We start from the raw sequence: 20,768 nt of genomic DNA, 5'->3' as shown, positions 1-20,768 counted from the left end.
GAGTCGGGTTTCGAATTAGAAGCTCCCATGGTCTCAGCATCCAGACAAAACCAGAGATCAGGCGTCCCCGAGACTCTGATTTACCCCAATAGCAAAAAGGACCGTGAAAAGTTAGAGACATCTCTTGTAACTTTACTAGGTCAGGAGTCAAATATGACGGAGAGGGCCCCTGACCTGGCCACAATTTCAGGCACGGTTTCGGACAGACAAGAAAGACAGGGGACCCGGCAGTGGGCCTGGCCCGGAGAGTGCTGACACCGTAAGGGAACTTACCCTACCTGACAATAGAAAGTGGGCAGCGAAGGTCCCGGAAGAAAAGAGAGGAGAGGCCCCTCAAGGCCTCCCGGAGGCCGAGGGACGCAATCTCCTCCCGGGTTTTGGCACCAAATGTAAGGTAAACGCGTGACAGGCCGAGAAAACTGAGTCCTGATGAGTTGAACATGTTTCGTAGCTGAGAAGGATAGGCAGATTTGAGGACAGAGTTGAACTGCTCAGGAGAATAGGGGACAGACTGTGTACGGTGTGTTAGGAATGATGAAAAGAAAATACCATTAGTTTGCAGCACAGCCAAAAGGACTTGGGAGAATAAATATATCAAATGGGATTTTATAAAATTGAACACAGTGAAATGTGCAATATAAAAAATTTCCTTTGCTATTTAGCCCTCCCAACACTCCACACCCCCAGACAATATTTAGTAAAAACTTGCTCAACAATGCTTTAGGGGCTTTAGTTGTGAATAGATTCTTCCTGGAGAATGTAAGAGATACTGAAGTTCACAAACTGATGGTGTAAAGAAAAACTGAAACCATGTGTGTTTTATTTGATGATGCACCAGAAGGATTCTCACGACTCAATAGCAGATAACAATCACTGCTAAGATTTATTACAGCAAAGGATACAGAGCAAAAGCAACAAGAAAAGGATATACAACAGTGGAGTCCAGAGAAGTTCAGCACAGTCTTCTGAGAGCTTCCTCGTCTGTGGCCACAGGGGAGCACTCTTTTTCTAGCAGTGAACTACTAGACGTGTGGAGTGTCTGTCTGTCTAGGGAAGCCCGAATGAGTCTTAAGATCCAGAGCTTTTGGCAGGGGTGGGAGGTTGGTCACCTAGGCATATTTTGCTTTGCAACCAAGCGAAACCAAGGATCCCAACAATGAAACCAGGTACACATCATTAATCTTGGTGTTTGTGTAAAGCACACTTGAAAGCCGGTATAGCATGATCTGTTGCTTCTAAGTTGTTTTGTTAGACCCTCTTTTTGCAGGCCTTCCAAACTAGGGTGACCAACGAAATCATCATTCACTAACATAAAAAACATTCCAGGGGCCACATTTCCAGTAGTTGGCCAAGGGTCACTCATGGTTCCCTTGAAGACATAAGCAGTAAGCAATTAGACTTGCCGTGTTATTTTTTTCCTCACAATAGGTGGAGGACAACCAAATCTGGCTAGGATTTGAAAAAGGATTTCAGTACCATCAAATCTCATATGTAGTGGCAGTTAAAGATGGGGCTAAGGATTAAAGTACACATTAGTAGTTGATAGATGGTCATGAGAATGGGGAGCACGGCATAAGAAATGCAGTTAGCATTAGTGTGATGGCTAGCTGGAAATCCAGAGGAGAGAAAGAGCAACTAGGGGGACCATTTTATAAACTATATAAACGTCTAACTAATAAACCGTATACTTGAAACTAATAATAGTACTATATAAAGATGGCTTCTGCCACCTGGAGGCAAGAACGCCTCTTGCAGACTGCTGTTTGAAGAGAAATAAATGGTATCTTTTAAGTCAGTGTATTTAATTTCATGGTACTTGCTGCATTTGTTTTTCAAGCATTTAGTAAATTCTTGCTCAAAAGTTTAAGCCTCATCTCTTCTATGTTGTGGGAAATAAAGGGCATATTTTTTCATTCAACAATTATCTCGAGGACTGACATACTATTTGCTAGAGACCATTATAAGTGTTGGGGATAAATTAATGAAAAGACAGATGTCTACTCTTATGAAGCTCACAATTCTGATGAGGAAAACAGGAAAAATGCAATTTGAGGAAGCTATAATCCGTTGAGCTGGAGCAAAGTCATAAAAGACTGATGTTTTGCCTGAAAGTCTAGATAAAGAAATCCAAAGAAAATGAGTTTATTGGTATCTCTAAGTTGTTTTATTAGACACTATTTTTGCAGGCCTTCCAAACTAGGGTGACCAACCGCCCCAGTTTGTCTGGAATGAGGGGTTTAACAAGATGCAGACAGACTTTCAGTGCTGTGACAGTTGGTGACCCAATTTCCATCCTGTGACCATTTCACTCCTCCTCTGAGAACTATCCTCCCGACCCCTGGGGTGGGTCCTGGCCACCATGCTTGTGCTGTGTCACCCTGTCCATCTGGTTAAATATAGTAGAGACCGGCACTCGATATTAGCCCATGTTTATTTTTAGAAGTTGGCTGAAGAAATTATCGGCATCTAATTGCAGAGTTCTACAGTGAAGTCTCACACACTTTTGTCATGATGGTCTCCAGAACAAATCTAGTGTTTGAACTTTTGGAAGCCTGTTTATCTAATTTTTTAAGGAATTTGAATTTTATTAGTTTTGTAGCTTTAATTGATGAACATGTTAGTGTTGTTAAGAGCTAGTTGCTTATCTTTTAATCCTCAGTTACCCCATCTCCTAAATTCTCTCCCTCTGCCCCCATTTTTGCTTAAGCTAATTTAAATGGATTTTTCATACTTTTTTGTACGTAACTAAGCCAATTCTCCAGGTAAGAATACTTCCAATTCAAGACGAACAGCTCTGCTTCTTTAGTTAGAAACGTTTCAAGAATATTCTTCAGGCTCACTGGAAATATTGATAGTGAATAGCTAGCTGGCTGCATATTTATAGAACTATATTTTCATCTCCTGAGTGGACCTACCCAACAAATATATTTATAATTATAGATTAATAAATTGGCTTTATTTTAGTAATTCTAAATAGTTTAATTGAAAGTGTACAGATTCTGATAAAACCCACATCTGACATTTAACCTTACTCTCTTTCCCCTGGGCATGTTAGCTGCACAGGGCAGTTGCTCCGTTAAAGCTTCTCGGTTAAAACTCGTCTTTTTCTGAATTCCGATTTGTCGCAAAGTCTGCGCTTTCTACTCACAAATAATTCTTTCCCATTCAACCACCATTAGTTGATGGGATATTAGTTTTTGGCAGAAGTTGCCTTGTCTTTGGAACCACTCCCAAGCACACCTATTGTGCACTTTGCAGTATCTGGCTTTATGTTTCAGCTTTGGGGATCTCACTTTAGGAGCCCTGTTTTTAAAGCTATCAGTGGACCACATCTGAATTATCCTGTGCATCTTGGAAATCCTCCCCACATCTGGCGTCACTCGGGTTCACCTATGCACCCATTGGTCCATTGATTCCTCTCTAACATGTCCTTCCTTTGCGGTATCTAGTTCAACAGAGTGGAACCAATCTTTCTTCCCAGGCCTGTTTCAGGACCCCTTTTACTGTGCATTAAGAATCACCTGGCTAGCTTTCTGGGGGCAAAAGTTCTGGGGTGCCCACCAGACTGATGGAATTGGATTATTGCAGGTATGAACTCCAGAAAGCTACATTTTCAAAAAGTCGACTTACAGCAGGCCCAACTGGATCCTTGAGATGACTCGTTGCAGTTTCATTCCTCTTCACACTTTGTTAATATAAGATCTTTAGGAACTTAAAAGCAGAAGAAACTTCCTTGACCATTCATTCTTCCTCGTTATAATTACTATCATTACATAGACCTAAATGCTAGGTGCTGTAAATTACAATACAAAAAGTACATCAGACACTGCTGATCCCATCACCTCAAAGAAAATACAACTCAGGATTAAGCATGTATTTATTTTAGTTCAGTTAAAACAAACATACAGTGTTTCATTGAAACGGTGTAGCACTCTTTGCCAACAAGTCATCCAGGATTTGTTGGCCTCTAACAGTACAGTGGGGATTTGTACACTATATACAGAAAACATAAACATACCCAGGTTCTCAAAAGTCTTTCATTATACTAGATCACATTTGATTTTGTTACACTAGATCACATTCTGATAATTACTGCATTTTGAAAATCTAGACCTTATTTAAAATTTAAGAGATCTGAACTTGCACCAAGTTTTCATGAAAAAAAAAAAAAAAGTAATGTTCAACCATTCTGTTTATTGCGAATACAATTTAAACAATATTTAAAATTTTCAGGGTCTCACACAATTTATCAATTTGTTTATGCTGAAATCTCTGTACAGGTACTTTTGGAACAATTCATATATAATTTGAATTCCTCAAAATGCAGTTAAGAAACTTATAGGAATATATACACTCACACCCTAGACCCAAACCTGATCTATGCAATTATATACAACCTATTTACAAATACATATGGATAGACAATGTATGTACACAGATTATCATAAATATTGAAAAATAGGTTAGCTTTAATGGATTAATGCTGTTCTATAAATAACATTACAGTTATAACTGAAACATCCATGGAAGACAGTAATGCAAAATGAGGTGACAAGACAGTGGTTTTAATACTGAAGACTGCTCATTAATGGGAATTCACTGTTTAGGAACCTCAAGGCAGACAAGATAGCTCCAAGAAAATCATGCAATGCAATTTACCCTCGGCAGCTAATTTTGAACCTCAAACAGCCAAAGAGGATTGGATGGGCCTCCCTCCCCATATGGATTTGCTGTGTCCCCCCTCACCCCCCATTCCTTCCTGGTTGGCACATATCTCCATACGTGAAGGGACGTAAACTGTAGAAAACAGTTCTTTACTTGGTATTCCCTGACAAGCTTTAGATAAAAAATCAGCAATTCTTTCAGGAACTCAAGTAGGAGTGCCAATTCTTGGTCTGAACTAGAGATGAGGTTCTGGATTTGAAGGGAGTGCCAAAAGCCCAATTAAATGAAAGCAGTGCTGTAGAATCCACCTTCTCACTGCCTTTCGAGATGGTCCCCAATTATTTCATTTTCATAGAAACAAACAAAAATGGACCATTGGTTTCACCCAATGTAGCACTACAAGACGTCTTCCAGTTCCACAAGGGTCTTTAATTAAAGACTGACGTATCTTGCCTATAATCTAGTCACATATAATACAAGAATGTGTAACAAAAACCATGTCTGCCACATTTCTGGCCCTTGCCTAAAACTAAAAATGCTTAGTTCAAGAGAAAAAACCCTAGAGCCAGATGACCAATTAATGATTCCATTATTTGCTTCCCTCAACCACTAATGGAATTATCTATTAGATTTTAGACATTATGCCTGATGAGCAAAGTACCGCATTTTAAAATAATATATTCACCATACACTGTTAATGTACAATAAATGCTATTAAAGCCAATTTTTTTCAATTCTAACTGGAATTGAAATGGAAGGGTGAACATGCAGTTGGACCAACTACTTACACTCAGGTTGCACTGTTTTTTTCTAGCTAACCACTTGTTGGATGTAAACAAATATTCTACATTGTACAAGAATGAGATGACAATCCTGTGCAAATGAGTTTTTTTTCAAATCTTACTGCATAAGAAACCCAGTGGCCTATATGAAGAGAACTCATACCAAATATTGGTGTATATGTGGATTAGACCTCTACTGTAGACAAAACATAAACATGACCAAGCCATACATTATCAAGTAATTCACACTTCCAGTAGTAGATGAACATTTTGAAAAGTCGTACTCTGGATAGAAGTTTTGGCCTATAGCCATCAAATGCCCATTTTCTACTGCTGAAAGCAATGTCAAAAAAGGGCTGGCCCAAAAAGCCCAGAGTTGTCAATACAACTCTGCAGACAGATGCAACTGAATAAACCCTGTTTTACCCAATTGCACTATTTGGTACCTCAAAATTAGTTATTTTACTTTCAAAAGAAATAACTGCATTATCTTCCATTCTAAGATATTGAAACCACAAATATCTCAGTCGTAATGAACTAAATTATTTGAGGACTGAGAAGAAAAGTGATGAACAAAGTTTATCTGATTTGGTACAGCAATAATCAATTAAATATCCTTGAATGGTGAAGTCTGAATGGAAAAAAGTATGCTCCTATTCATGGTACAATTTTTCATTACATCATTTTCTCTAAAAATCATTTTGGGTAAAAAAAAGTTATATTTGGCTTATTATGCCTACAAAAGGCAATTCATTTCATAATACTAATATTTGTTGTTAAACATCAATAAAAAAATTTTAATGGAATTTACTTTTTTTGGACAATGTCCAAAAAAAAAAAAAAAGCAATTTTTATAAAGTAAAATAGTGCTTCTGAGGTCTTTAAATATTTTTGGTACCAAAAAAATAATAGTGTTTTTCTCAATGCTATTTGAATACTTTGCTGTAAATTAAAAATTATTTCTCACATCAAATGGTTCCATTAGGCACATTCAAGTAAAATCATAAAATATCCAAGTTAAACAATGATACAGCCAAACATGTGGCTTGATAAAAGAGTCCGTCCATTCTCTGGAATGGAATAAAATTGTCACTTCCGTTAAACCGAGACTCGTGGTTTTGTTCTTAATGTCCATTTCTATCATACAGAAGTTTCTTTAAAAAAAGAAGAAGAAGAAAAAAAAGAGTTCACTTATTCTGCACTCAGAAGAACCAGCGAGGAATCTGCACTTCAAAAGGAAGTGAAAACTAAAATCATTAGGTGAAATTTCATAATAGTTGAGAGTTAACTCAACACTGGCATCAAATGGACTACTGAAGTTTTAGTGGTGCCAGTTAATGGCCACCTCCAGGAGTGTTGTGTGTCCAGTCCAGAACAATCAAGGCCATGCTTCCGGTCATCACCACTATGCCACTCAGCAGGAAGAACATAGCCTGCAATGGGTACAAAGAGAAAACTGATCAGCAAGAACAAAATACATATGTTCAACATTCTTCTATTTTTAAAAAAGGGCTTATACTTACTAAAATTATGTCAATAATCCTGTATAGAGCTACAGTTTTACCTTGCTAAAGATATTTAAATGGTCTTAAGTAATCAAGGGGTCATCTGTAATACAAAATAACTTATCTCTGAAAACTTCCGAAATTTCATTTTTATTCCTTTCTCTCAAATGAAAAGTAATTTTCTTTGTTAAATATACTACTTCGTAAAATAGAATAAGTCTGGTTTTTTTTTTTTTTTTTTTTTTTGCATTTTTTAAAGCAAGAATTTAAGTCATAAAATCAAACCCAAAGCATCCTAAGATATAGCCTGAGTCAAAGCCAGGGAGAGGTCTTTTTGAGAGACAGTAGTAGGTTTACTCTTCTTAGTCCTGCCCTTCAAATACTGTTACTTTGAGTAAAGCAAGACGACAGTTGTTGGTTTATAAACAATTTTAGAACTTTAATAAGATTAGGATGGTAGTGGAGATTAAGGGCTAAAGTGGTCTTTTCCCCAAATATCCCTACAAGAATCATTTGTGCTTAACATATTACAGCATTTATTAAATTAGTTATTATACTTTAAAGTACATAATAGTATTTTAAAGTGTAATAATAGCCTCCCCCTACCACACATACCCTGAGCTTTTCTTTGAAGATGGTTTGTCTTGCTGGACTAAATACCCTATCCTTTTTTATATTCTCAAGGCCCATGTAAGTGCCTGTCACATAGTAGGCAGTCCAAAATAAACTGGTTAAACAAATGTTGAAAGCTAAGGCAGTATCTTTACACTCTATCTCTATAACATTAAATAACTTTCTTGCAATTAACTTAAGCACAATAAGATGGCAAGCTGTCTTTCACCTCTTCTCCCCTAATCTTTCATCTGTGAGGTAGTGTAATAGAAACATTTACTAGAAACTTAAAAGTGAGATTACAACAAATAACAGCTAAAAGACTAATATTAAAATCAGCTGAGGAATTTCTAGTACTGGAAAATTATTACTGCTTTTTACAGTTATGATCTTTTACTCACCCCAATCTTTTGTACAGATTTCATAGGTTCTTTCTTAACTAACTTGATATAGAAGGCAGATGGAAGAATAAAAATCAACATAGCAGCTGCAGATGCACCTGTAAAAGAACATTTAAATTTCTTAAGAATTCAGTAAATCACTTGTCTTTAATTTTTCTAAACCTTAAAATTCCTGATATATGAATTAACCCTGTTATTTTTTAAAACTTACCAATGAAACCAAAGATATCTCTTATAGTTGGGACAAAGATGACAAGCAAATTGGTAAATGCCAAGATGGACACAGTAATGAGACTATGACGCCACCAACTAAAATCTTTTCCTGGACACAATAAGTGAGTTATAGAACCCCGGATCTGCAAAAATAAATAAATAGATAAATTAAAATCCCATTTTTAATGAAGAAAAAAAAAAAAAGGAAAAATAGCTAAAACAATAAAATTATGTCCCTACCTCTACTGTTTTCTAAACATTTGAACACTGAAAGATCATTTAATACCTTCGATTATGAAAAAAAGGCCCTAGGATGCTTTGAAAATCTACACGACATTAAAAAAAAAGCCACTTCAAATCACCATCAACTCAGTATTGCTCTAGTGGTATTACTCTTCTCCCAGATGTAAATCTCACAAATTTTCATGTTTAAATTCATTCCTACTGAAAAGAGAGCAAGTGATTACTTACCGGGAAAATAACAACTGGTACTGTTAGGGTGACAGCCACTAACACAGCCAAACGAACAATGAGAATAAGAATATCAGTTTCCAAGACTTTAGAGTAGGTATGAAGCAATTCTGACTCAACGCGTTCTAAGAGGAAAGACAAAAACAAAAAACTTCAAGAGTGCAGTTTTCTCTGGAGATTAGGTAGAAAAATCTAACTTGTGGCAAAATTTTCAAAGTTATTAACTACTCACAAAATGACTATAAACTAAGAAGCTAAAAAGATTAATTTGGAATTAGGGTTAATGCAATTAAAATAACATTGAAGGAAAATTTTTCTAAATACCAAGTAGAGATTTAGCCACATGACCCCCATTAAAAACAACAGGAGCTAAACAGCTAAATCCCATGGTTTGGCTTAGTTTGTATGTGTGTGGGTTATATAATGTAAAGGTGCTGGGAGAGGAGACAGGCAGGATGAACTCAGATGCAAGCACATCATATAAAAATGGCAAATAATTAATGATATACTTCTGAACCTGACTGAATTCTAGAAATTACTGATTAAATATACTATAGGAAATTCTAAGGTCTGAATTCAATTTCTTCTCACAATATACTAAAACAGACTGACTTTTTGTAAGTGACAGACTATACGTATCGATGTATCAATTTCATTTCACAAAGTGATTTTTTTTTTTTTTTTTTTTTTTTTTGGTAAACCAAACATACCATAAAATGTCAGGTATCCAAAGAGGGCAGCAAGCAGGTACATGAGAAACATAGCAAAAAATGAAATCTTGGACACGTTCATCATTCTTCTGCGACTGCGGCTATGTAAATTCAAAGGAAAAAATAAAAATATATTTTAGCAGCAGTTATAGCAATAATTAAATAATTTTTCCAACAAATTTGTGAAAATAGGTTAAGCACGCACCCTTTCAGCTCTTCGTAAATGGGAAGAACAGCAGGATGGCAGACAAACGAAAAGGTCAGAATTGGCACAGCATAGACGGTCTACAAAAAACATAAAAATTAATTCAACATCCTAACATAACAAACTCGTGTTATTATAGTTCTGCAATTTTTTATCAACTAATCTTAGAATCAAAGCCTAAAATAATTAGTTTTCCTTATGTAATTAGCTTCCAATTTTCTAATTTGTTCACTACATGTGATCAATACCCTAACTTCTGAATGTGTCAATTAACATGATTATTTCATTTTTTGAATCTATTTTAAGACACAACCCAATTCTTCTTAGTCCTTAATAATAAAGTAATCATATTTTCTGAAGAGCAGCTATTACTCCTCCTCCCTATACCTTGTGAGTTATTTTAAAATTTTCAGCAGATAGTTTCCTCTTTTATTCCCTAAAAATCTTCTTTCAGAAAATGAAGATTATAGTCAGTTACCTGTGAGTTGAAGATAAAATAATGTGGTCTGCAAGAATCACCATCAGTTATGTTAAATGCCATGGCTGTTGGCTGTATGAGGGTGTTATTTACTAAATCATTAGCTATCCAAGCAACTTCCAAAGGACAAGGAATCTCAAATTTCTTGCAAATCACCTGAAAAAAAATATTATTTTGCATTTATTAAACTGAATAATATGACACAGCTTCTAAAAAAAAAATCTCATTTTAAAGAAAAATTATACCTACCACAATCAGAAAGAACACCATACACAACAAGGAAAGGCCACTGGTATATCCCAAATATCCTATGTCAGGGGGGTGGGGTGGAAAGATGAATGTTAGTTTAAAGAAATAGGTTTAGGGTAAGTATATTTTCTCTACTAAATAGCTCAGTTCTGCTTGGAAGACTTTAGTGTGGCTACAATATAAAGTTCCTAATTCTTACACACTAAGATGTAGAATTATGTAAAAACAGCTGCTAATAAACAATAAAACCTTTTATTTTGTATTAAGTACAAAAGTATTAAGTACAAAGTACAAGACACTATAAAATGTCAATGAAATACTTTGGGCCCTTGGTAGTGAACATGCCAGGACTTTGGAAGACCTATAGGTTTGTTGTATGCAGCAACTTCCAAAAAGATATGTTTTCTGGGCTTTTTAGCTCCCAATTTCTTTAAGAGAAAACCAACTAGCTGGTGAGAGGCTCATTTCAATTCTCTTTAGAGATGAGGGTTGCTCACCTAAATTTCTCAGCAGTGACAAAGGAAGAATGAGCACCAACGACACCAGCAGAACCAAATAGTCACCGTTCAGATACCACAATCTGAATTAAGAAAAGAAAAACAAAGGTCAAAACCAGTCACAGATATCCTCAGAATAACGTACACATCTCACAGGGCTCATTTTACAGAAATACTATAAATACACACACAAAAAAGATAGGTTTGGAAAGATCACTTATTCGAAAAGCCTACAGACAGGAATAAATGTCTAACTTTCTGCGCTAGATGAATATTAGCTCAGGTTAGAAATGGGGTATGAAACAATATAACTTTTTTCCCACTGTTTGCTCTGGGAAAGCTGCCAGCTGTTTCATAACATAAAATACTTCTTAAAGACTTGCTATTAATGTAGGAAACAAAGAGGCATTGTTAATCTAGCAATCTTATCTTTAAGCATTTTTAGAACAATTGTACACCAACTTTGTCATAGCTTTAGCTTGCAATTTTTAATGTAAGAAATGAGAAAATTTTAAAACAAGTTTCTTTCAGACATTTGTTAGCAAATGTACACATTTCGAGAAGTTTTTCACACGTAGGTAAAACATATAGGCAAAACCAAAATAACAAAACCCAATTTCCCAAATCAGGACTTATTCCAGGTTGTCAAGAATATATTTTAACATCTTGACCCACCTTAACTCCAAAAATAGTCAAAAGATCCCTTTCTGAAGTTAAGAGAAAATATTAACCATGTCTCCTGAGAGTTCTAGCAATATTTCTCCTTTTTAAGTAATCAAATATACCCTCTTTTAAATCACTGTTTTCAAATTCTAATTGTCCTGTGAATTCTACTCCACTCACTTCAGCAACAAAAATCCTACAGAATATATCTAAAGATCGGCTTACTAAAATGAATGTCTAAAGCAAGGCGATAATCACACCTCTTTGAAATAATGAGCTACAAGTTAAATGGGGAAGTAAATTATTCCCTCCCATGTTTACTTTAGATAAAAACCTGTTAGTCCACTGGGATGAATAACTTTGCTAGAAGGATAAGGTTTTCACATTATAGCTATACATTTTCTGGTATTACTCATTTTAAATAAATTAAGTTTTAAGAATTTCAAATTTACAAATATCAGACATGAACTGGGTTTTAACATTAACTCAAAGCTGCAGTTGTAATTCCAAGAAATTATAGCTGAATAACATATACCCCCAATGAAGGAGGTGTAACTTCTTAGAGAGTAAATATAAAGAGAAAAGCTAAATTGGGACTTTTTGGTCAGTTTCTACATTTATGAAAAATAATTTACTAATGGTCATTTTGTAGCCAACTTCGGTAAAATGTATCTAACCATTTTAGATTTTAATTGTTTCTTATGAGTAGCCTTACTTAGCACCTACCCATTTGTATCTTCAATGTTCATTAATGCCTTGATCACCAAAGGTAACTCATATTTCACTATGAAGAGGTAGCTTGACATAGCTGGAGGAAAACAAAATTATACCATTACAAGTGCAAAATGTGACACGCGATACCAAAAGTTAACGTGTCACTACTCTGTGTTAAACAAAGAGCAAAGTCTACCCAAATCATCTTTAAAAAATTTTTTTACCTCCAATATTCTGCATTGTAATCGATCCAGAAGCTGCAAGCTTTCCAACCAATCCAAATGCCTTATGTCCCAATTGTTCATATAACAAAGATCCTATGATTTGAAGAACACAGTAGCATGAAGCAAATATTTTATAAGAGGAACAAAATCATGACAGACATAATTGTTTTAGAAATATCAAGTATGCTACTATACCTCCTTCATTGGCAGTCTTCAAAAGGAGATGAACAGAATACAGGGAAAATATTGACACAAATGTCAAGAGAATTCTGATGAGAAAGAAAAGGTACATGGTTATAAACAAGCACAGTTCTATTTAAAGATGATACTTTTTGGTTGTTGCTTAAACATTAAATATGGAATTTGTCCTAATATTTCTTGTGTTAGAATGCCCCCAAGAACTGTTGTTCACTCTCCCGGCTAGAGGGTCGACTTATTCTTTCTTATTTGGCACTAAAATCTTGCATCATGTCTCCGGTAATAGGTTCTACGGTACTGATAAGAGCGGGGTATTTTAACCACTGAACAATCATGCCAGGAGACACTGGAAAGCTAAACTTTAAGTGGTAGAGTTATGAGGCTTATAATTTGATTCTGGCACCGTAATAATTATCTGTATACTTGCCACTTCTCTGCACTTTAATAGTTCCTTTTACCTATAAAATGGTGGCAATATCTACCAGTAAACCCAGCCTACAAGGTACTTTTCAAATGCAACTAAGCACAAATCATAAGTAATCAATGCGACAATATATTATATTGCACCCCGTGGTGTGGAATATAGACCCAGCATTGTCACAAAGTCAAACAATGCCTGTGCTATCAGTCCAACTGTCTGGGTTGTCTCCTCCCTGAAATGGGGTGAGGGGTGGAGCAGAGAGGGACTAAAGGTTCCCTAATGTCACTTAGTTTTCCTTTAGAGCACAAGTTCTCTCTTATTCCAGAGTTCTATTCCCCTACTCCCAGGCAAGTCAAGAAAAATATGAATTTCTTTTTAGTAAAAGGAACAAAATCAACATCAGGTAAACTCATAGAAAATTCTGCAAACAAGAAGATAAGTTACATTTTCATGATTTTTTACAGGCAAATTGAATACCGTACCACATGAAGTCTAGCAAAGAAACTGATGTCTGTCAGATAAACATAGGTGGTGACATCAAGCTGCCATTTTAATGCCAAAAATTTCATGGGGTTTAATCTGAGATGGAAAGTGTCACTATCACAGCCTTGCCTCAAACTAAAGCTGTTGATTTAATTCAAAACAATTTTCAAAGTGTGTTGACAAATTCTGTCCTCCTTTCTTACATTGAAATGACAATTGAGGAATGAATGGACTTCAATAACCTTTAAAGTCACTTTCAACCTATAGATTGATTCTATTTAATAAAGTTACCTACAGTTTAACTAGGCTGTGGCAGCCAAGTGGCATTTGGCCCATTTACCTTTACCTCTAAATACACCTTGTAAAATATTGACAGATTAAAAACTCACTTTAAGCATTCTTGAAACTATTTATCTATGTCTTAAAATGGTTAATCGAACACCCAGACCTTATTAAAGCATAAATAATTTCCAAAGTGCACGGCTAACATCAGATTTGCTTTCACTTATGAAACAGAGGTGCCATTTTGCCTCATGTAAATTCTGCACTATAACCCCACTTAAAAACTGCCTCCAGTTTCTATACTAAGAGTTAGGAAGAGTTTTAAATATTTAACATTCAAGTTCCCCATTAAAAACTTTGAAACTCAAGGGTCCTTTCTATGTAAATTTTTGGTCCTTCATATTGGCAAGAGGTCTCAAAAAGCTTCATGCTAATGAAGTATGCTGACTGAATGCTAGCTTCCAGTGCTCAAAGCTGGGCTTAATTTCAGCATGGAATTTCACAAAGCAGAACTTTGCAAAGGTCTGCTTTTCTTTTCATGAACATTGTATTCTGCTAAAGAAAATAACTTGAGTAGAAGGCACCAGTCAGCTAACTAAAGTACATCTGTCACAAAGCAACAATTCTGTGCTATCTGCACGTGTGGTTTCTTCATCTGCACAACAAAATCACACTAACTTCCATAGAAATTGCCCTAGCCAGGGGCCCAAAATAACTTAAACTAAGACATAAATATCATTGAAAATGTATGCCCAAATTTACATGTATTTTTGCTTTGTGCTTTTTTCCTGAAATAAGGTCTAAACTTTTCCATTATATTTTCCAAGGGTCAGTGACCCCACAATAGCTAAGAATCACTGCTCTAAAGTCTTTTATAGCTCCGAAATTCTATTCTATGTATTTATGCTAGAAAACATAGGAGTAACTAATTCTAACTCGACAAGTAAAAAAAAAGAAAATAAACAGGTATTTATTAAAATATTAACTTTTGCTATGGCATGTGGCAATCACACAGATCTGGATTAAATATTTAAAAAGTAAAAAACACACATGGCTTGTTTTTCAGTTGCTTTATGACTCACTTCTTAAAATAAAACATATTTCAGGTTAGGCAACTCTAACCTGAACACACTCTCTACACGTTTTTTAAAAATTTAGTTGTTTTCTTTATGCATGTAAGGGGCCACAGGTCATTGGGGAGACTGTCAATTTACCAAGCTCATTTGAAAGTACTATGCTTATTAATAGTTTGCTTCTGATTTTGCCAGAACAAAATTTCTAATTACCCTGGATTTATCAATAGTATTAAAAAAAAAAAAATTCCCACCCCGTCACAACTGTTTTAACTATTCCCACTGACTTAAAAACTTCTGGCTTAATTATCAGTTTTAATTATTATCCTATTTTTTCCTAATTGGCTTTCTTGAGATCATGCAGTTAGATACTAAAATGAAGATATTTTTTGATTTCTCAAATATTAAAATTTAAGCAAATGATTTTTAAGTCAACTACATCAACTGTAAATTCGGTCTCTGGAGCCAAAATAAGTTGTATCATCATTATTAACTGCCCTGCATGGCAGACTCACTACTTACACATACTTACATAAAAAGAGCAATTCCAGTATTAGCCATGGCATAAGAAAGCCCAAGGATTCCACTGCCCACAATCGCATTGCTCAGATTAAATACTGACATTCCAAAGGAAGTAGTACCTGGATGCTACATAGAGGGAAAACGATAACCAAACATATAACAATAATTAAACGGAGAAAACCAGCTTTGGGCAAGTTAGATTTGATATCTAAAAGTAAAACTATTCTTTTACTCCATAATGCCACAGACACAAAATTATTAATTTTTAACTTACAAAATCTGTTTCATACTTCTTTTTTCCCAAATTCGATTCAAGTAAAAAGTTCTGGTTTTCAGGATCTACATCTGCATAATGGCTGCAAAAAAAATAAAAAATTGAGTTGGATTTAAATATACAATGGAATGCTTTAAGGCTAAGCAGCCCTTTAGTTGACATTAAATAGGAGTATTAAATAGGAGTCGACTTTCACACGAGATAGTGTCAGTGCAGTGAAGACAACCGGGTACTCTCTCCAAATGCTACAGTAAGTTAAATTAACATAAGCAGAGTCCTACAATGTACTCGTTTATAAAACTGCACACAACTACTCTCACCTTTTCAGAGCAGCTTGCTTGGTGGGGTAGGAGTAGTTGAAGTCGCTGTTCGAACTGTAACTGCTGCTGTCCTCATCGGGGGAAATATTGAACCTTCCCATTTCGGCTTTCTTCATGCTGGGCACCGGGAGAAATCGGATGCTGCGAGTAACACTGAGCTCCTTTTGTCCTTGGCGGTGAACCGGCCCGCGCAGCTGCCTGCGAAGGTACAGGCGGTGCATCAGGACCGCAGCGCCCGCCCCCTCCCCCGCCCAGGTCACGTGACGCCGCCAGGCGGCGCAGCGCGGCTTATTCGCTCTCTGCCGGCGAGTGGAAAAGTACCAGCCGAGCGCAAGGGGCGGGGGCGCGCCGAGGGGAGGAAAAGTACAGACAGCCGAGCTGCCGAGAACAAAGATGGTCCCAACGCGACGCCGCGCCTGCCGAAGCCCGCGCCCCCGGACCCTGAGGCCTCTCAGAGGATTTTAGCAATTCACCCTCTCCGTGACTCCAAGTCACAGAAAGGAATGCAGGGGGCTCGGTTCTGCTCTCCCCCGCCTCTTTAGTCGTGCGCAGGAACGCAGGGCACAAAGCCCACCCAGGCATAGGTGTGCATGCAGCCCAGGTGCACAGCTCCTTGTTTCCTGCATTTTCAACAGCAGTGCCGTGTAACCCGTTCTTTCCTGCTCGGAGACCCCAGATGGAGCAGTGCCTCTGCGGCAGTTAGCCGACTCGAGGGGGCGGAAAAGGCTGACAAGTCCTCTGCCGAGCAGGGTAGAATGCCAGTTCCCAGGCGCTCAGCGGGTTTGTTTACAGGAGCACGCCCGTGCCCTCGAGCACACTCATCCACTGGCTCTGGGCTAGCGAGTGCTTCGCCGAATGGCCCCTCCTTTGCCCGGAAAAGAAACTGATGCAATATAGATCGCCGATTGTCAAACGTTCCCGGCCTGTCTTCCCCAATCGTGGCCTCTGCTACAATAAAAGCCCGAACTCGCCTCCGCTCCCCCAAAATCCAGACACCAACCCCCGGACTTAATTTTTTTATTGATGTAAGCCTCAAGTCTTGCCGCAGCAGACCCGCGGGGCGGCCTGCCTCCCCTCCCCCAACGGGAGAATGCAGTTCCACTCCCGGCGGGCACGCGGCCCCCAGCGCCGCGCCCCTCCCCTCCGTGGAGGGCGGCTAATCCCCTGTGGGCTGGGGTCGAAGGCGGGCCCGACGACCACAAACGCCCGTCCGGGAGGAAATGACCCTAGCAGCTGCCTCCGCCTGCCGCTGCTCCTCCTGTATGCCCCTCCCCCACTCCTGACCGGATCCCGCGCCCTTTTCACAGACAACCCCCCCGCGCGGTTACCTCGGTGGTCTCCGCTCCTGAACTCGGAATGTCACGGGAACACCTTCCGTGCGTTTTTCTCAGTCAAACAAAAATTGTAAAAAAAAACGCACGAAAAACCACCCCGATAGGCAGGAAAAATAATCTTAATGAAAAAAAGAAATGGCAAGTTGCCCCCCCAATCGTCCGGCGTCTGTCTCAAGGGGTAGGTGCGAGTGTGCAGGAACGCGTGGTGGGGCTACTGGCGGGGATCAGAAACACAGTGCTCCAGGGCGGCAGCGTCGCGCGACTAGGCAGCAGCTTGGGAGCCGCGGGTTATAGCTGCCGCCCGGATGACACGTCAGTGGGCGGGGCGGGACGCGAACTCCCGGTCCCTTTGTGTATCGACACCACCTGGGCCCCGCCCCCGCCCTCACTCGTGCCCCTCCCGCTGGGGCGGACTCGGCGCCCCGCCCCGCCCTCTAGCAACACCCACCCTCCGGCAAAGCCAAATTCCACTTTCTCCAGTCCCTCAGTTAACCTGGGAAGAGCGCACGCATGCTTCTCTCGGCCTATTCGTTTCAGCTCGAATTGGTGCCCAACATATGCGGTTGTCTCCTTCAAATTCCCTTTGGTCCATACTACCAGCAGTCTTTGCTTTCTGCTTAAGGGTTTTTAGGGACACATCCCACCCACTCAACCCTTTCCTGCCCGTTATTTTTGTGATTTACATGGGGGTTCTCTCTCGCAAACTTGGGCTAACATCATAACATTGTCTCCATGGTTTGTTTCTGTTCTCGTTCGTTCTTCTCCATCTAGACCTGCTTTCACTCTTCAACACTAGCCTGATTTAGGTGCGTTGGCAGCATCGTTTCGGGATATCCTTTGTGTATGAACGTAGAAAACCTTACTAGGGGAAAAGCTCCATCCTGCCCGCAAACCAGAATCTGAAAAGGGGGCCCAGTTTGGCCTCCGGTTGAGAGGAACGGCTCTTCTGAGGTGTAGGAGTCCCCAGTTTTTCCTTCGCAGACACATTTCAGTCATTCCACCACTCCCACCCCAATTTGAGAGCACTTCTCTTCCTCCTCGCTTTTCTTTCCTTGAATCTGTAAAGGCACTGCCTCCGTCAGAATGCTGGTCTGAGAGGCTCTCCCGAGCCTGATCCTTCCTTTCCAGTGGTGATGAGGTCTCTCTGAGCCCGGCAACCAGGGGGCCCCTACGCTGTGGAATGCTCCTGCTGCCGGAAAGGCAGGATCCGTCCCTTGCTGGAAACAAAAGGCCCCTTATGAGAGATAAATGTTTGTTGAATGAATGAATAAACAAGTGAGTTTGACCTACTGCTCTCTTCCTTTGGGGAACGTGGGAGAGACTGAACTGGGCATAGAGGAAAGGGTTGAGTGTGATCACAATTTTTGCTTTCAATATTTTCCTGAGGAAATCTATACAACTATTTCCGTGGCACGTGAGGCTGTGGGTGTCCAGTGTTCATGGGTGACAAGGGAGGACATGATTTCTTCTTTACACTCCTATGGTCCCCACCCCTTCTACTTACTGGTCAGACTAGTCTTACCTAAACAATACTGTTTTCTTGCTTTAGTGCTCAACTTACTCTCACCATCATTCAAGCTTCTTCACTGAACAGTAGGAAATCCTACCTCGGCTTTGATACCTTCCTTCTCATTCCTCTTTTTGCATGTACTATTTTCAAAGCCATGTGTTTTCAGGACATTTTAAAATCCATATTGTCTTATACTCAAAATTGTTCAAGTTTGTTTGTAGTCTTGTCTCTCCAGGAAGACTGTGAACTCCTGAAGGTAGGTTTGGCATCTCACACAATTAGGGCTGAAAAAACTTACCTTCATTCCCTGATAACAATAATCAACTCTTCTTGTCAGGAGAGCAATCTTAGCAGTGGGTTAGAGAGGACTCCCTGGAAGTTCCTTTTTATCAGGTTTCAACTGATAAAAATCAAAAGGTCTTAAAACACTTTTTTCATCCAAGTAGGTCCCCTGCCCAGTCAGAGGTGCTAAGGAAGCCCTCAGGGTTATGGTTGACAAGTCACACTCTCACTAGATCCCTTGTCCATCGGACTTTTTGTGGTTTGTATAGCAACATTACTGAAGACTTGTAAAATTTAGTGTGTGTGTGCATGTGTGTGTCTGTGTGCGTGTTGGGGGAGGGTTGTAATCTCATTCTGACTTCTGTATGATAAAAATCTGAATGACAATAAAAGAAGGGCAGGTATCGAAAAGTCTGTTTTTCTATTGCCCATTTGATTCATGTTTTCAAAGGCCAATCTGAGGCATATCTGCTAACTCAAGTGGCTTCCAACTGAGACCTGATGTGCTTAGGTTTTTGCTGTTATATTTTGGGCTAGAATGCATGGGACACAGTGCCCTTACCCATTTACTGGGAAACTATACCACCAAATGCTTGTTGGTCAGAAGTGCCATGATTTTGCTTTATTTCTAAGCTAATGTTTTAGAAGTACAGTATTTTCCAAACTGCAGAATGGAACCTAGTGATAGATAATGATGAATTCAATGAATTACTTTGAGCTTTTTTTTTAATGTGAAGAATTAAGAATATCAGTATGCCATATATAATAATGCTAAGTTCTATTATGTGAAACGTTAATTTGGTATATAGATAAATATATTCGGAGTTATGATATAAAATATATTTCTTACCGTGGGTTGGGATCAAATAATTTTGAAAGCTACTGAAAGCAAACCTATATAAGACAGAAAAATAATCACAAATAGCAGTTGTCAACTCTGAACTTTCAGGAGTGCATTGTCAAAGTAGGTTGTTAGAAGTTTTTATGGAGTAGATAGTTATCGTCTATAGAATTATTTGACCATTATCAACTGATAAAATAGAGGGCTTTTATTTCCTGGGGGCTGTAATGAGTCCTGTGGACATTCCCCAAACTAGTTGAACAGTTGGTCTTTAGGATAATCCTCAAAATTCTCTTTATCCGGCATTTCAGTTTCCCTGAAGTAGACTTAACTGTTAAATTTGCTTCTCTCTACCCTCCATTTCCAACTAGTTTTGTTTTCAGGTTGGCTTTCACAGCTTTCTTTGATCTGGCCTTAGCCTATAGTTCCACCCTTATCCTCCATTATTCCTTGTGGTAGCCAGCTTCTAAGATGACTCCAAAGAAATCCCTGGTATTTGTGCCCATTTGTAATCTCCTTTCCTCGACTATGGTTTGGACCCAGCAATTTCCTTCTATTAATCAAAAGTGATGGTATGTCACTTCTAAGATCAGGTTACAAAGAGACTCTGGCTTCCAACTTGCTTTGTCTTGCTCTCTTCCTTATTTCCTTTGGGAGAAACCAGCTGCCATCTTGCAAACTGTCCTATGGAGAGGCCCACATGGCAAAGAACTGGTATCTCTGGCCAGAGCCAGGGAAAACTTGCAGTCTACCCAGAATCATGTGAGTAAGCTTGGAAGCTGACCTTGCCTCATTGAACCTAGAGATGACTGCAGCCCCAGCAAATATCTTAGTGAGAG

General features: G+C 38.7%; 1 protein-coding gene across 2 annotated transcripts; it reads right to left on the bottom strand.

Annotated features, from left to right (window-relative positions):
* Positions 1-3,859: 3,859 nt before the first annotated feature.
* On the bottom strand, positions 3,860-17,569 carry SLC38A2 (solute carrier family 38 member 2). 2 transcript variants are annotated; one of them, XM_016165893.2, is made up of 16 exons: positions 17,291-17,569; positions 15,963-16,160; positions 15,643-15,724; positions 15,379-15,494; positions 12,585-12,658; positions 12,390-12,482; positions 12,178-12,259; positions 10,789-10,871; positions 10,292-10,350; positions 10,043-10,198; positions 9,565-9,644; positions 9,360-9,460; positions 8,650-8,774; positions 8,177-8,321; positions 7,966-8,063; positions 3,860-6,880 (listed from the first exon to the last, which is right to left on the bottom strand). In XM_016165893.2, the coding sequence occupies exons 2-16, from the start codon at positions 16,076-16,078 to the stop codon at positions 6,782-6,784; spliced, it is 1,509 nt and encodes a 502-aa protein (XP_016021379.1). In that variant the 5' UTR covers positions 16,079-16,160; positions 17,291-17,569; the 3' UTR covers positions 3,860-6,781. The 2 variants fall into 2 exon arrangements, with proteins under 2 accessions (XP_016021379.1, XP_016021390.1); XM_016165904.2 differs by lacking the exons at positions 15,379-15,494; positions 17,291-17,569 and having other exon boundaries at positions 15,963-16,103.
* Between the last annotated feature and the right edge of the window lie 3,199 nt (positions 17,570-20,768).

The sequence above is a fragment of the Rousettus aegyptiacus genome, unplaced genomic scaffold (genome assembly GCF_014176215.1).
Source record: "Rousettus aegyptiacus isolate mRouAeg1 unplaced genomic scaffold, mRouAeg1.p scaffold_m13_p_2, whole genome shotgun sequence".
NCBI lineage: Eukaryota > Metazoa > Chordata > Mammalia > Chiroptera > Pteropodidae > Rousettus > Rousettus aegyptiacus.
This window is presented reverse-complemented; position numbering and strand designations above follow the sequence as displayed.

Coding starts and splice junctions, on each gene's coding strand:
- SLC38A2 (XM_016165893.2), bottom strand. CDS start 16,078: ATGAAGAAAGCCGAAATGGGAAGGTTCAATATTTCCCCCGATGAGGAC. Junction 12,483..12,584: donor GAAGACTGCCAATGAAGGAG/GTATAGTAGCAT, acceptor TTCAAATCATAG/GATCTTTGTTATATGAACAA. Junction 10,872..12,177: donor AACATTGAAGATACAAATGG/GTAGGTGCTAAG, acceptor TTCTTAATTCAG/ATTGTGGTATCTGAACGGTG.